At 33.7% G+C, this 14,757-nt stretch overlaps 2 protein-coding genes across 2 annotated transcripts in view; one reads left to right on the forward strand and one right to left on the reverse strand.

Moving 5' to 3' along the window:
- The window catches only part of LOC130628758 (leucine-rich repeat and coiled-coil domain-containing protein PF3D7_0703800-like), a 36,931-nt gene extending 25,960 nt beyond the window's left edge, over nt 1-10,971 (reverse strand). The window contains exons 1-2 of the mRNA XM_057441762.1: nt 10,629-10,971; nt 10,137-10,212 (exon numbers count right to left, since the gene is read on the reverse strand). The gene's annotated coding sequence lies outside the window, so the exon portion shown is untranslated. The remainder of the gene's footprint in view (nt 1-10,136; nt 10,213-10,628) is intronic.
- On the forward strand, nt 294-8,637 carry LOC130628757 (caspase-3-like). The gene is made up of 5 exons (XM_057441760.1): nt 294-737; nt 4,698-4,829; nt 5,281-5,775; nt 6,465-6,633; nt 7,135-8,637. The coding sequence occupies exons 1-5, from the start codon at nt 446-448 to the stop codon at nt 7,358-7,360; spliced, it is 1,314 nt and encodes a 437-aa protein (XP_057297743.1). The 5' UTR covers nt 294-445; the 3' UTR covers nt 7,361-8,637.
- Nucleotides 10,972-14,757: the final 3,786 nt, after the last annotated feature.

Raw genomic sequence — 14,757 nt, forward strand, 5'->3', positions numbered from 1 at the left:
AAAATTGGTTTGTTTGTTTTTGGTTGGCTCTGCGATGGAGAATATGTGGTTGAAACTCGTTTACCCGTCTAAAATTTAAGCATTTTCTGAAGAATTAATAACTTTTTTTGTCTCTTTTGCATCAAAGAGTAATAGAATCTTATTGCCACTGCATATTTCTTGGAAAAGGACGACTATTTTATCATAAAAGCCATACCTTCCTAACTGAACTCTAGTAACAAAACAACACTAGCCACTAGATAACTGAGGCATAAACAGAGGAACGTGCCCTATTCAAAACATTTCGAGCGAACCCGGGCTGCAGTGGGCAATCCACAATTTTTTAGTTCACATTTTGTTAAGAGTTGTATATAGCTAGCTACTATATATTAAATTATTGGTATATTAGGATTGTTGTTTTAGTGCTAACTAAAGAAATATATTTATATACAAAGACTTTTTTAAAATGCAAGCTAAACATCGAGAATCACTTCGGAAACATCGATTGGAGTTATGTCGAGGCATGGACAATCACAGCAAATCTGTTGTTACTCAATTAGTGGACAGAAAAATTATGACAAATACTGATGAACAAATAATAATAAGAGAAGTTTCTTCTGTAAAACAAAATGAAAAGATATTAGATACTTTAACTAAACGAGGTCCGAAAGCATTTCAAACATTTATAGAAATTTTAAATGATATGGGTCTAAACCAATTAACTGCCTTGTTGCTGGGAGATAATGAAAACCAAACAGGTAAGTACTTACATTTTCTGTTTTGAAACTGGTTTTTTGGGTTATATATTATGTGTTTAGAAGGGGAAGTGCATAAAAAAAATCTTAGTTGTGTAAATTTTTAAAATGCGTAAAAAAAATCTTATAACTGTAAAAATAATTTTACATGCAGGCTGAAATTCTCCATGTCATCACCCCTGTAATGTCTTTCTTATATATAAAACGGGTGAGAAAAAATCTTATCCAACTAAAAAGTGGAATGAAATATAGGTTCTGTTTAAAGAAGTGGTCCCGCGTAAAAACATCTGTATCATTTTCTTCACTTAGATTTAATTTTCTTCCATTCTATTCGTCATTGTTTTTGGAGGCCAGACAAAACAAAACAGAAAGAAGTGGTTATTAATTATGATAATTAATGCTTATCACGCTCTTTCTTTTTTTCCTTAGCTTGACAGGGATTACTGCATATTATAAAAGCATTCTCCCCTGTTGTGTAAAATACCCAACAGGGGAGAATGCTCATTGTGATAGTTGAAGACAGTTGCAGCACTATGGAGATAATTAACTTTAGAGTATGGGGGGAATTTTGAAAATTTAGATATTCTAATTGTCTAGATCTGATAATGTCTCCGTAAGGAAAAGGCTAACTGTTTGAACAAAGGAAAATAATCAAAAAGTAAGACAGCTAGCGAGGCGAAGCTGTCTTCAGAAACAACAACAAGAAGTGGTCAGTGTTGCAAAGAAGTCTGATTTCAGTAAGTTAAAACGTTTAAATAATAAAGATTAACACAGAAACTTTGATTGATTTATCTGATTTATCATGTTCGGAACATTGTGGATACATTCATAAAAGCATTACGATAGAAACACGCCTACGGATACTCTCCCTCATTCATTATTTTTTCTGTAATGGAATGAATCCAGCAACCATGTGATCGATTTTGCCGTGCGTTTATTATCGCATGTTTCGTGCAATGAAAATGTAATGGCGGTTCTGTAGGCTAAGAGAAATTGGGGTGAGTTTTCTATTTCTATGAAACATTTGAACATGTTCTGGTTGTCATTTTTCAATAAAATTTCCAGGATAATGTTTTCTCATGTATATCTTTCAATTTTTACTATAAAATAGATACCTCAAAAAAAGTTGCCTACAGGGTGATTACGCGCCTTTGAATAAGCGCCTACCCCAAATGAGTATTACAGCAATCTCTCTCAATCTCCAGCCAAAGCCATCCATCTGTCCCTTTTTTCTTTTAAGTTGCAAAAAAGTTATATATATTGTTAATTTGTTAATTTTATTGACATTATGTCAAGACATATATAATTGCATTTTAGACTGACATTATTAGTTTTAAAAATTAGCAAAGCCATTGTATTGGACTTTAAAGTTTGAGGCAGAAATGGTTTAAACTAGGTGACATCATTTCCCATGTGTGACTGCCTGGGACCAAATTGAATAAGTTGAAACTAGATTAGGCCACCTCTTTTTGGAACAGACTGGTTGTGGTTGATGTCATCAAAAAACCTTCAAACCCTAATATCTTTTTTACGATTTGTCACAACTGATAAAAATAATGTGTATGATACACATCATTTTTATCAGTTCTTGAAGTTCATTACAATAGAGGCAATGGGTTAATGCTTTTTGAAAACAATTTTTTGTGTATTGACGATCATTGATGACATCATCTAAATTTAATTAACAGATCTTTTCCATTGTTGATTTTTTCCACAAGCTTACTAACCAAGCTTGTGGAAAAGGGTCATTCTGTGCCAATTCAACCAGACCATGTCACCCACCTTATATTTGGATGGTTTCTGACATGTATATATATAAGTTTATATTCACACTGGAAATCTAATATGTTTTAATGACCATTTTTAAATGAATCACAACTTATGTATTAGAAGATGTTTTGGACTGAAATTTTGTACACAACTAATTACAGTAAAGAAGGTTCAGAAATATTGAAAAACAAGGTGATTAGAGATTAACAATAATCAAAACAATAATATAATAAACAATAATAATTGCCCAAATCAAGAATGGCACCTTATACTCTGCTGATGTAGATGCCCAGTGCATGAAAGAGAATGGCAACTTTGGACTACAGCCAGTATTCGGCTTTTGCATGTTGCGTTTTAAGTCATGGGCAGGAAGGTATTCTGTATGGAACAGACGGTACTGTCGATATCAAAGAATTAACTGTGTTTTTTTGAGGCAAGAACTTGGCTGGAAAACCAAAAATGTTTTTCTTTCAAGCATGTCAATTTAATAATTTTAAAGTATAAACATTCCGTTTTTTTATAAAAACTGTATATAGTTAAAATTATATTTACCTAAAAAAGAACAACTTTTGTATAACTATCAGTTTGTTGTCAACAAAAGTCATTAAACTACCAATACCTAATTACCTAAACCTGATGAAGAGGTTGTAGAAGCACTAGATAAAGATTGCTTTGCATGTAATATATTTTGATTTCCAAAAATCTTTGATATGGTTAAATATATTAAACAAACTTGAATGTTGTGGTGTAAGAGAGCTAAGCCACGGCTCAAAAACAATATAAAACAGTATATTAAGGTTCAAAATCTTCAATCAAAAATTTATGGAGTACCATATTGCTAAGTGCTTGCACCCTTTCTTTTCCTGGTTTATAAATATTATATAAAATATATAAATATATAAAACCTTGCAGAATGCTTAAACGTAAGGTTATCAAGGGGTTTTGAAGTCAGAAATTCCATCAATCATCATCAAAATTAGTAATTGATAAAATGTGTTCAGAGGGATGAGTTACCTAAAATTAACTTGCAACAAATCCAACTCAATCATTGGAGATCTGAAGCAATTCAAGAGTGATCTACTGCGCATTAATGACAGTTGAAATTCTTATTCTAATTCTAAAGCCATTGAACCAATCAAAATGCGGTACTTATGCGCATGATTCTGTGTTGGTGGACCTTTTGAATGTTTAACAACTCATAACAGCATCGCCAATAAGAGAAGAATCTAATGCAAAATTGCTTTGAACTTAGCACAAAGGAGAAAGAGTGAGAATGGTTAAATGTACCAGGTGATGTGCAAAAATCATTTTATTGGAAACACAGACGTATGTTGACAAAAAGAAATTTATAACCATGATCAATGTTTACTTTCTTTGCCATTTGAAGAAAGCAAACTAAATGTGGCAAATAACCTAGTCATAGCTAAAAGAAGACTCAACGTTTTTTAAACACTACAAAAACTTCATACACACACAATATTGAAGAATGGAGGTAACAAATTTAAAAATAGAAAGTAGAAAAAAAGCTGGTGTCTTAACAAAGAAATCCTTAACAGACCACATCTAAACAACCAAATCATTGGAGTTTTAAGTCGATTTGTGGGTTTTGTCTCACTAACGTTCAATTGTCAAAAAAAAAAATTGATTTTTTATCTTTATAAACCAGAAAAGTATGACACTATCGTGATCCACATGTCATGACCACAACCCATAAAGTTACACATATAGAAACAAGTATTTAACCAGAATGTAATCTACTTTGTAACCATACTTACTAAATTCACATAATTTTGTTTTAATATTGTAACCAGCAATGTTAAAAAAATATTAAGATTTTGTGGGATACTTTGAAAAATCAAAAAAATGTTGCATATTAATTTTTGAATCTGTTTTTACATATTTTTAACTATCAAATTCGTTTTATTGTACAAATTTAAAATTAGAGTGAAAAGCCTCTATATAAAATATCAACTAAAATTAGATTTGAAATGTCATCTGGATGTTATAACTGACTTGCAAGTTACCTCATTTTTGTTATTTTATAAACAAGAGTGCTGAATCTTTTGCTAGATACAACAAGCTTAAAAAAGTTTAATTATTCTTCGTTAAATAAAAATGCAGTTATAAATATATTATGTTCTTTTTTTACATGTTATTTCTCTTATTATTTTACATATTCATGGTTTATTGTAGTTAACGACACCCTAGACGGTCGACCAGCTCCGGACGAAAAACAGAAAACAACAGATAGTAGTAGCACAAGTCCTGTTGATAAGCTAGCAAAACTGGATGATGATATTGACACGGTTGACATGCCTCCACACGGTAACAATAAATATACATAACAAATCTTGCAGTATATATAGCTAATAATTCGGACTCAGTTGGATACTGATGACCAGCTCTGTGCATACTTTTACTAGAAGACGAGCATTCTTTGTACATGCCAAATCTTTTAAAACCGATACTCTTCTGTTGCGGCTGAGGAGGTCATATGTGCAAGAATGATAACAAAGACTTATTAATTAACAAAATTCATTTGTCTTTTCTGATATCTTTGATTTTTTCTATTTTTTTCCCTCAAGATAATTTTTAACCACTACCTCTACACACCTATTTTAGGTGTGTAGATAGGTCAAAAGAAATCTTTTAAAACCTGAGCATGTTTTATCAAAAAAATGAATGTTTTAAAGCAACTAGTATCTTTATTTGAATAAGAGTTTTAATGGACAAATATATTGGTAACTATTCTTCTTCTTCTTTTTTTGGTTTCTAGAGCAAGAGGATGGAAGATTCGGCGGAATAGGAGGAAAGAAGAAAACAGACGTGCCATCTAAAATGGAGACGGTGGAAACACCCATGGACATTTGTTTCAATCCGGAAGATTGCTACTCAATGAAGAGGTTACCACGTGGTCGATTCCTTCTAATTAACAACAAAGACTTTTTGCCCGAATCAGGAATGGCGCCTTATACTCGGAACGGTACGGATGTAGATGCGCAGTGCATGAAAGAGCTGTTTGAAGAACTAGGCTTTGACGTCGAATACCATCGAAACATTACCGTTTACGAAATCAGGAAAGCTTTTAAGAAAATGGCAACTTTGGACTACAGCCAGTATTCGGCTTTTGCATGTTGCGTTTTAAGTCATGGCCAAGAAGGTATTCTGTATGGAACAGACGGTACTGTCGATATCAAAGAATTAACTGCGTTTTTTCGGGGCAAGAACTTGGCTGGAAAACCAAAAATGTTTTTCTTCCAAGCATGTCAAGGTAAGAGCATGTTTTCAACCTTTTTAGAGGGGGCGGGTATATTGGGGTCGCATTTTAAAGGGAGGGGGGTGGGAGGTGATAATTTTACCCATCCCTGTTGAATTATAGCAATGACAAACCCTATAACTATGAAACTTGGTACAGTAGGTAACCAAAAGAAGAGAAATGATTTAACATGTTAAAGTGTTATAATTAACATTAGATGTCAGAACTACAGATTCCAATTTCTTGGTCCTAGTGTTCTCGTAGGTTTAAATAAATTGTTCTACACATATGCCTTCAGAATAAACGGTGAGGATAACGAATTAATGATTGGTTGAAATTTCGATAAATCTTTAATTCATCCGTTCACCAGTTAAATCCTGAACGGCAGGGCGGGAATAAAAAGAGGCCTTAAATTGACTTTATTATCAAATTTAGATTTGAATGTAAAAAAAGCTAGCCTGGATTACTATCACGGTGACTGAATAACGGTTCAGAGTTCTATGCTTTTAAAACTACATGCATCTTTCATAGGCTTCAAAAAATATTGGATGCATGAAGCGTAGTCATAGTGATCACTTCTTAAAGTTTTTTTTAATACCAATTTCACTGGATTTGTCTGATAATTTTTTTTCTGCTGACTTCTTTTCTAAGTAGTTACATCATTTAAGAAATGCTTTTACATAAGTGCTATTCTTTGTGTACAGGTTCTGAATACATGGATGGAGTTGAACGCGATTCAAGTATGGAAGACGAGACAGACGGACCTCCTGAGTATGGTAATGAAATTTCTCTTCCAACGGAAGCAGATTTCTTATATGCGTACTCAACGGTTCCGGGATATTATTCGTGGAGAAACTCTGTCAAAGGCTCTTGGTAAGCCGCCTACGTCTTTGTTCTCTACGCCAGTATATACAAGAAATCACGGACTCTGTTTTTCCTACTATCTGTCAGAACAAAAACCGACAAGACCTAATTAATTTATGTATATTATAATACCCGTATATGTCTGTATGTCATGCAAAATGGTAACTGCAGTAACGAGACACACAACATGCGGTAAATAAAGGACGGGCGAACCCGTGGATTTATCTACGTGTCACCGACTAGTACTTAGGAATAGTGGTATACCACCGTATACGGAAGAAGTTTGGAACGCATACAGAATAAAACTTTTTTAGTAATGGTTCGATACTTCAGCTATTATGAATTTTTTCTATTCTGCAAATTAAACGTAAAGGGTTCGGTACTTAAGCCTAAACGTTTTAGGAATTTCACGTAGTGCGTTAATATAGGGGTTCGGTACTTTAGCTGTTCTGTAATTTTTCTATTCAGCAAATTAACTATTTTATTATTCTCCGCTCTTTTGATGTATAGGTTTATCCAAGCCATCGTAGAAGTTTTTCGAAAGTACGCTCATAAAATGGATGTTGTTCGAATGCTGACACGTGTGAATCAAATTGTGTCAACGAAGAAGTCTCAGACTGGTCAACGCCCTTCCCATCACAAACGACAGATTTCATCCGTCATCACACAACTAAGAAAGGAAATTTACCTCTTTCCACCGCACGGCCCTCTAAAAGAACTGAAAGCTGATTATTAGAAGCTAGTTAATATTTTAATATTTTTAAAGAATGTGTTTTTGTTTTGATATGTTTTTGATTGGTTGATAGAATAAGGCGTTTGCTATGCCTAACTGAACCAATGATATTGTAGATCCTACAATATGATTGGTCGATAAAAACACTGTATTCAAATTTTCGCAATGCATTAATTGTGTAATAGTGCCTTGTCCTTGATTTTTTCTATAAGGAAAATTTTTTTTTCCTATATAAAAAATGAGTGTTTTGTCAGACCTGTTTTGTGTTTAGAATGCACGAAATATTTTGACTGAAATACTAAATTCGATGCATTTTAAAGACTCCCGAGAATTTTTCTACAGGCTAACAACTACAGTTTGAAAAAACACTTTTTAGATAAGCGACAAGCAACATCTTTCTTGTGTTTTGATTTCATTACTTTAACCTTATTTTTAGTAACTTTATAATAGTTTCAAACACAGTAAAAAATAAAATGCAAATTATTAGATTTTTGTACATATTAACACACGCTCGTAAATCTTCAAAAATCTATTTATGCTGTTGGTTATTTCTAATAAATAATTTTTAAGGTTTTAAGTAAACAAGGGCGCTGTTTTTGAGCGGTGATGCTGTTTGTTCTCAATTGGACAAACATGAGCACACGATTTGCTTTTAAACAAGTTGATTAAACAAGTTAAAAACAATGTGTAAAAACATGCTTTAACTTATACCTACAAAGGGGCAGAAAAAAAGACGTGCAAAAGTTGTGCTGTTTTCTTATCCCCAGGGTCGCGGGTTACTTAACATGAAAATACGGTGTGTGACATCATGGAAACTTTATGTTTTGTAGTTCGGTTATTTTAATTGAGTTTGAGTGCACATAGTTCGTTTTCTAACTATCAAGACAGTTTGACCACGTCTATTCAATCACACGCACGGATAGTTCGACTTTGTTTTGTATTTCGTTCAAAAGATTATGTTTTGGTTTTAATTTTGGTAGTGATTTTAGTATTTTTCCAGTACATATAATTTTTTCCTTTCAACAGCGAACGCTACGTATTTTTCCCCATGTACTTTTCATCTAAATATCCGAGAAAAAGTTCAGTGAAAAGAAAGAAAAACCTCAGTGGAGGAGTGTTTTATATCATTTAGTTTTTCTTTAAAATTTTGATTAATATAATAAGTGTGACATATATATAAATATATAGTCTTAATATTTGTCAGAAAATGTTTTTTTAAATGCGTACTTGTATCTTTTTACCGTTAAATGAAAACATAAAAAATAATTTGAAGATTTTGAGCTTTGTGGTTAAGCATATAAAAGAAAATAACGTAGGATTCTGGTAAACCTGCGCCAGTCTTGCTATCACACTTGGAACAAGATGTATTTGAAGTTATATTTTAGCACATTAGGCCACGGACATACTGTATTTAGCTGTGTTAAAGTTGTTCCTTATAGGATTTCCTTCTAATGTTATCTTAAGTAAAAGCTTAAGTGGGCTTTATATAAAAGAGCTTGAAAAGTTGTCTATGAATCTTTTAAAATATCTCAAACGGTTTTAATAATTATGCTAATTAATGCATGACATCACGGATTAGAACAAATGGGGTTTTAGGGGTTATCAAGGTATGTAAATATGTTTTCGCCTATCCAGTTTGATTTTTTGAACATATTTACATGAATATTAATACCTAGTTTTCTGATTCTAATTCATATCAGCAATTGTTCCGAGTCGAACTAAGCTTTTTTACGCAAACAAATGTCAGAGCAAATCCCTAAAATTCAAATCTACCTCATTAACAAGTCCTGAATTAAATTTTTTAAATAATGGAGGAGTTAATTATATCTGTTCAGGTGAGTGAGGCGATACGCGCTCAAAATAATATATCTAAAATCACGAGTTTTGTACATGTGCAAACGAATGTGTGAGAAAACTTACTAATTAACAAGTTGGGTTCATTTATTATTTTTCAGCAAAAATATATTTAGCATCTCTGGTTCCTATATCGCCTTGTGTGACAACAACACTAAGTTTCTGATTTTTGATTTAAAAACTTTACCAACCTCGTCCCCAGGGTCTTGTGGCCCATGGGCCGTTATTACAGAGTGGCACTTCATCAACAATGCCCTTGGAAGAAGGTTGAAATTTTACCATACGTTTTAATTTATTAACACACTCTTCAAGTATAGATTTGAAGTAAAATACTAACCCCCTCCCCTCCTCAATAAGACCCCCTACAATCAGGTTACTGAATATGGCTGAAATATTTCTTGTACTTGGTCACAAACATTTGAAATCCACAGTACAGTAAGTAAAAAGTTCGAAATACAAGGACACACAATTCCAGGATTAAGATATTAAAATTAACGGAACGTTTGATATCCTTGGAGTTCTAACTTATTGGCTGGCTCTATTTCCCCTTCAACCTAACTTTAATTATGTTATCAATTACAGCATTCTCCTATTTGTGTTTGTCTGCCACACTAGCTGGCTAGTGTGGCGGTCAGGAGATGACTCCAAATGGACTGACAACACTAAATGTTAGACGTATGTAACCAAGGTACATAAAGTATTTCCTTTCTGTTAAAATAAATTTTTACAACATAACATGAAAATATCAGAAGTTATTACATGTAGAAAGTTTATACTTTAATCCCATCAATCTCCTAGTTAATGATATGACTTCGTGATCAAGGTACCTACTACATCATCTCAAACTTAGGCCTAAAAACTTTCCTAATTGTTATGAAAGAAGCGAATGCATCTTGTTGGTAAAGTACAAAAAATATCCACTTACGTGTATGTGTATGCGCTGGTCTTATTCCTGTGTTATTTGCTTTTTTCTATGTAGCAAAGTTTATTCTTTCGAGTACCTACAAGAATACGAATGAAAATCTCCTTCTTTTTACATTAAAATCAACAAAATTCAGATGTCTTTAATGTAACAGCGTTCACCGTACGTTTTTTCTGTCTTTAAGCTAAAATGGTAGCTGCGAGTAGCGACGGGTAAATTACCGTTATTTTTTCGCGGACAACGGTCACCTAGCTACAATTTTGAAGAAGGTTGGGTATCTTTAGGATAGATTTTGAGTTAAACTTGTTATATGAAGGGGATAATTGACTATATTTCTTTCTATGTATTGTGTATATTATTAACTCAACACAAAAAAAAAATTGAATAAAAATATATTTTCTTTATAATTAGTAGATGAAAAGTGATTAAGTCGTAAAATTTTTATGCAGTAAAATTGATTAAACTTTGTGCAAAGCACTTAATATATTTACCAACCTTTTTTACTGATTAGCTTAACATTCTTGTAATTATAAACCTGTACAACTTCCTAAGATTTTTCTCCTGATCAAGCAATATTGTAAAACCTTTAATACTTGCCTCATACCAAACAAACTTTAGTTCCAAAAATTATTTTTTGTACCTATTGCTTTAATTTTCTTTGTTCATCCTTCTCGGAACATAACAGGATAAAAATAACACCTTCTGTCATTAATGACATTGTTGAGTAAGTAAGCACACATTTCAATAGAATGACGCAATATTTAATAAAGTTTTTGCTTTGTGTCATATGAAATTCTAAGAGAAGCCTGTTTTTAGAAATTATCAACAAAAGCTAGCCTGTGCCGCAGTTTGAAGCTTGCGTTATTTATTTATTTATTTTAATTTATTTCAGTGTAAAATTCTTAAAAAAATTTATAGGTAAGTGATACTAGATATGAGGGGCTTCTCCAAATTTGTGCCCAGATCTTTATCTCGTTTTCAGCTACAGTATGTAAAGCAATTATGGAAGCGACGATATAGGGACCCTTATGTAGACCATGCGCTAAGATATTTGCTGAATAAAAAAATTGTTTATTTAAGTACATAATTTGGATAGCCATTTTGAAGTCGCCAACCCCAGGTTTCTGATAAATTTTTCTTTAGCTACAATAAAAACCTGTAATCTTTTTCTTATTTTCACAACTATCTGTGAGAATTTTGATAGAATGTCAGTTTTTTTTTTCCAGACGTCAAAAATATCATCCTTGTCTGGTTTTTGAATCTCCAAAAATTGCAATGCAAAAAATGTTAAGTGTTTCCTTACTCTAGGTAAAAGATCCTGTTGTATTTTTGCAAATAAATGAGATACCAGAAACGTTTTGATCTCATTTTTTCAAGCCCACAGAAAGCTAAATTGCTCCATGAAAGCGGGAGAGGAGGGATGTAGTGTCTCTTTGAGGGGCTACTATGATTAGCCCTGAGGGACTGAACATCTAGCTACACGGGCTATTTAAATAATCTTAAAACGATGCAAGTTATCAACCTCAAATTTATTCTCCATGGCATCTTGTGTCTTTTTTGACATCAGTGCGGTGATTTTGTGTATCACAACATCTAGCTAGTTGTGGCCAAGAAAAGAAGTTTTCCCCCTTTTTTTTAAGTTATTAGAAAGTGTGTGCAAATGTCTCCCTGACATTAAATTGTTACGAGGCTATTTTTCTTTCTCTGTTACAAATACATGAGCAGATGTACAAGCAGTATAGCTTCATCCTAAATGTTTATCGGCTTACGTCATCTGTTTATTATTTGTTGACACTTTCGATATTTCTACGAATGTACGGACAAAGGGTCGACTTCCATGAAGGATTGCTTATTACATGTCCAGACATATAATTCCATTTAGCTACCATTCCTCATAATTTCTTTGTGACATAAGAAGAAGTTAAAGGTTTAGAACGAAGTTGCTCACCAGTTAAACCCCATTCTCCGGCAGATGAAAATAACAACCTTGTTTCCTTATTCTTTATCATGGACCAGTAAGACATTGATCAATTAGGCCTTGGACCGAAGGTGAATATTGGAAACTAAAAGTTATTTTAAACTATCATGTTAAATAAAAGGGAATTTAATTAATTTTGTTTTCTAGAAAGAAAAATCTTATGATTAATACGAGCCTTAAACACGTGATTTTATCGGCGATATAAAAAGTAAAAAAATGACGTGAATTTTGTAGTTGTTGGAATTGCGTCTCGAGAAGAGAACATTTCCTGAGAAACAACTTAACACGAGAATGACCGACACTGTACAGACAACAGATCGCTGTCTTACATTAAAGCCTAAAAAGTTTCCAGTCATCGGCCAAGGCATATTTCTGTATACATCAAAACATGATCTTGAGATAGCATTGTATGTTTCTCCAAAAAAGAATTATGAAGAGCAAGACATACCGAATAAGTACATCGCTTTGGAAATTGGATATGATTATGCTCAGTTTACTATAAAACGGCGCAAACATGGTTGTGTAGAAGTTCTGGAGAAAGTTCAAGACATAAAACATCCGGACAAAGTTGGCGTACAATACGACAGGTTAACGACGTACTGGTACAGCTATGACCGAGATGGTTTGGTTTTGAAATACGGAAAAGGTTACACAATGGAGGAAACAACACACTTGACACATGATTTCTTGAAAGATTGTAAAACAAAAAAGGAGAAAGAAGAAAAAAGAAAAGAATTAGAGAGATTTTTTGGAGCTGAATATGACAAATATGTGTGGATTCATAGAAAGAAAAGATGTTTATTGACGACCGAACCGAACCCCCTGATTGAAAAGCAACCGGTATGCCAGTTCCAACCCAATCCTTTTGTATGTAATTTCGCACCAATGATTTTAAACAGTTCGAAAGTCACTCTGTTTGACCTGGATACTGGTAAGATGATGTTTTCAAGCAGCTTACCACGCGCGTGTAAGGAGTTGTATGGAAATATCAAAGGAATCGTTTTAGAATATCCGGAAAATCCTATCATGAAGCTATCCGATGCAATTCGGTACTCAATTAATACCCGTGGTTGCACCCTCTACAAAAAGTTAAAAGAAAAACTCGACGAATTTCCCGAACCAGATATGGCCTATCTTCGCGTTACCTTAGGGCCTGATACTAGAACGGCGCCCGGTGTTCCATATGTGCTAGAAATTTGGCCAAGCGGTAATCGCAGTCCAATTCACAATCACGGGGGTACATGCGCAATTATTAAGGTATTGTTCGGCAGAATAACATTCAATATATATAACAAACAGACCAACCCCCCAGAAAAGAAACAAAAGGTTATTCAGCAGTTCGATGCTAAAGAAGGAGACATAACATGGATCGGACCAAACTGGTTTCAAACACATCATTTGAAGAATCGAACCGATGATTTCTGCGCGACAATTCAGTGTTATCGGTATGAAGAAGGCGATACAATCCACTGGCCTGGTTTTGACTACATCGACGAAAAATGCTCAGACAAAACATTGGAGCAATTATTTCCCAACAGCGATTTTTCGTTCATTCACCTACGAAGTAAAGTTCTTGAGGAGTACCAACACTTTTTAGCGGGTCACGGTAAGGGGCCGGTGGAATGAGTATTGCAAGTAAAACACGGCGAAGATTAAAAGCAGGACTGCTCGCAAAAAAGACAATAGAACTTGATTGTTTATTTTAGGGTTAAATTTTTGTTAAAGTGGAAATAATTTTTAGGTAATAGCTCCATTTAACATTTCAGAGCAATTTTAATTATTATAATTATTTCTGCATTAATCCACTCATAGTAGCGCATCTTTATATCCGTGTGGTCAGTTTTTGAAATATATACTAGGTCGAATAATTCATCGCTACACTGAACGCACAGACTCGTTGTTAGTAAATTTCTTAACGCAGGATTTGCAGTGCGATTTGGTTTGGCAACTAGACGTTTTTGTTTTATGTAAAATTAAGCGCGAGTTGTTTATTATATGTATTCATCAAGCATTGACCTATTATTGGAGATATATAAACATAAAATCTAAAGTAACATATTCGTCTCGTCTTCCCTTGTAGTAGTAATATCAGATTTCGTTTGTCTCTTTTGTAACTAAAGCTTGCTAAAAAAATACTTAGCATAACATAGTTTGAGTTCATTCTTCTCCCAAGAGCTCTGGGGATGAGATTCTCCGCCCAAGAGCTCAGAGGATGAGATTCTTCTTCAAAGAGCTCTTAGGATGAGATTCTTTTCCAAAGAGCTCTGGCGACGAGTTTCTTCTCCCAAGAGCTCTGGGGATGAGATTCTCCGCCCAAGAGCTCTGGGGATGAGATTCTTCTTCCAGGATCTCGGGGAATAAGATTCTTCTCTAAAAAGCTCTGGGAATGAGATTCTTCTCCCAAGAGCCTGGGAATGAGATACTTCTCCATAGAGCTCTGGGGATGGAATTATCCTCCCAAGAGCTATGGATGGGGACGAGAATGAGTAGGCTTAAACGCTTTACTTTCAGTACAAATTTTTTTAATTAAATCTGACAAAGAGAGAATTTTAATTAACTGCAACTAAAGAAAACTCCATCTAGCACACATCCTTTGCAGCTGACACTTCTCTACAATAGACACTTTTCTCATGAACAGACAAAATG

Source organism: Hydractinia symbiolongicarpus, chromosome 15 (genome assembly GCF_029227915.1).
Source record: "Hydractinia symbiolongicarpus strain clone_291-10 chromosome 15, HSymV2.1, whole genome shotgun sequence".
Taxonomy (NCBI): domain Eukaryota; kingdom Metazoa; phylum Cnidaria; class Hydrozoa; order Anthoathecata; family Hydractiniidae; genus Hydractinia; species Hydractinia symbiolongicarpus.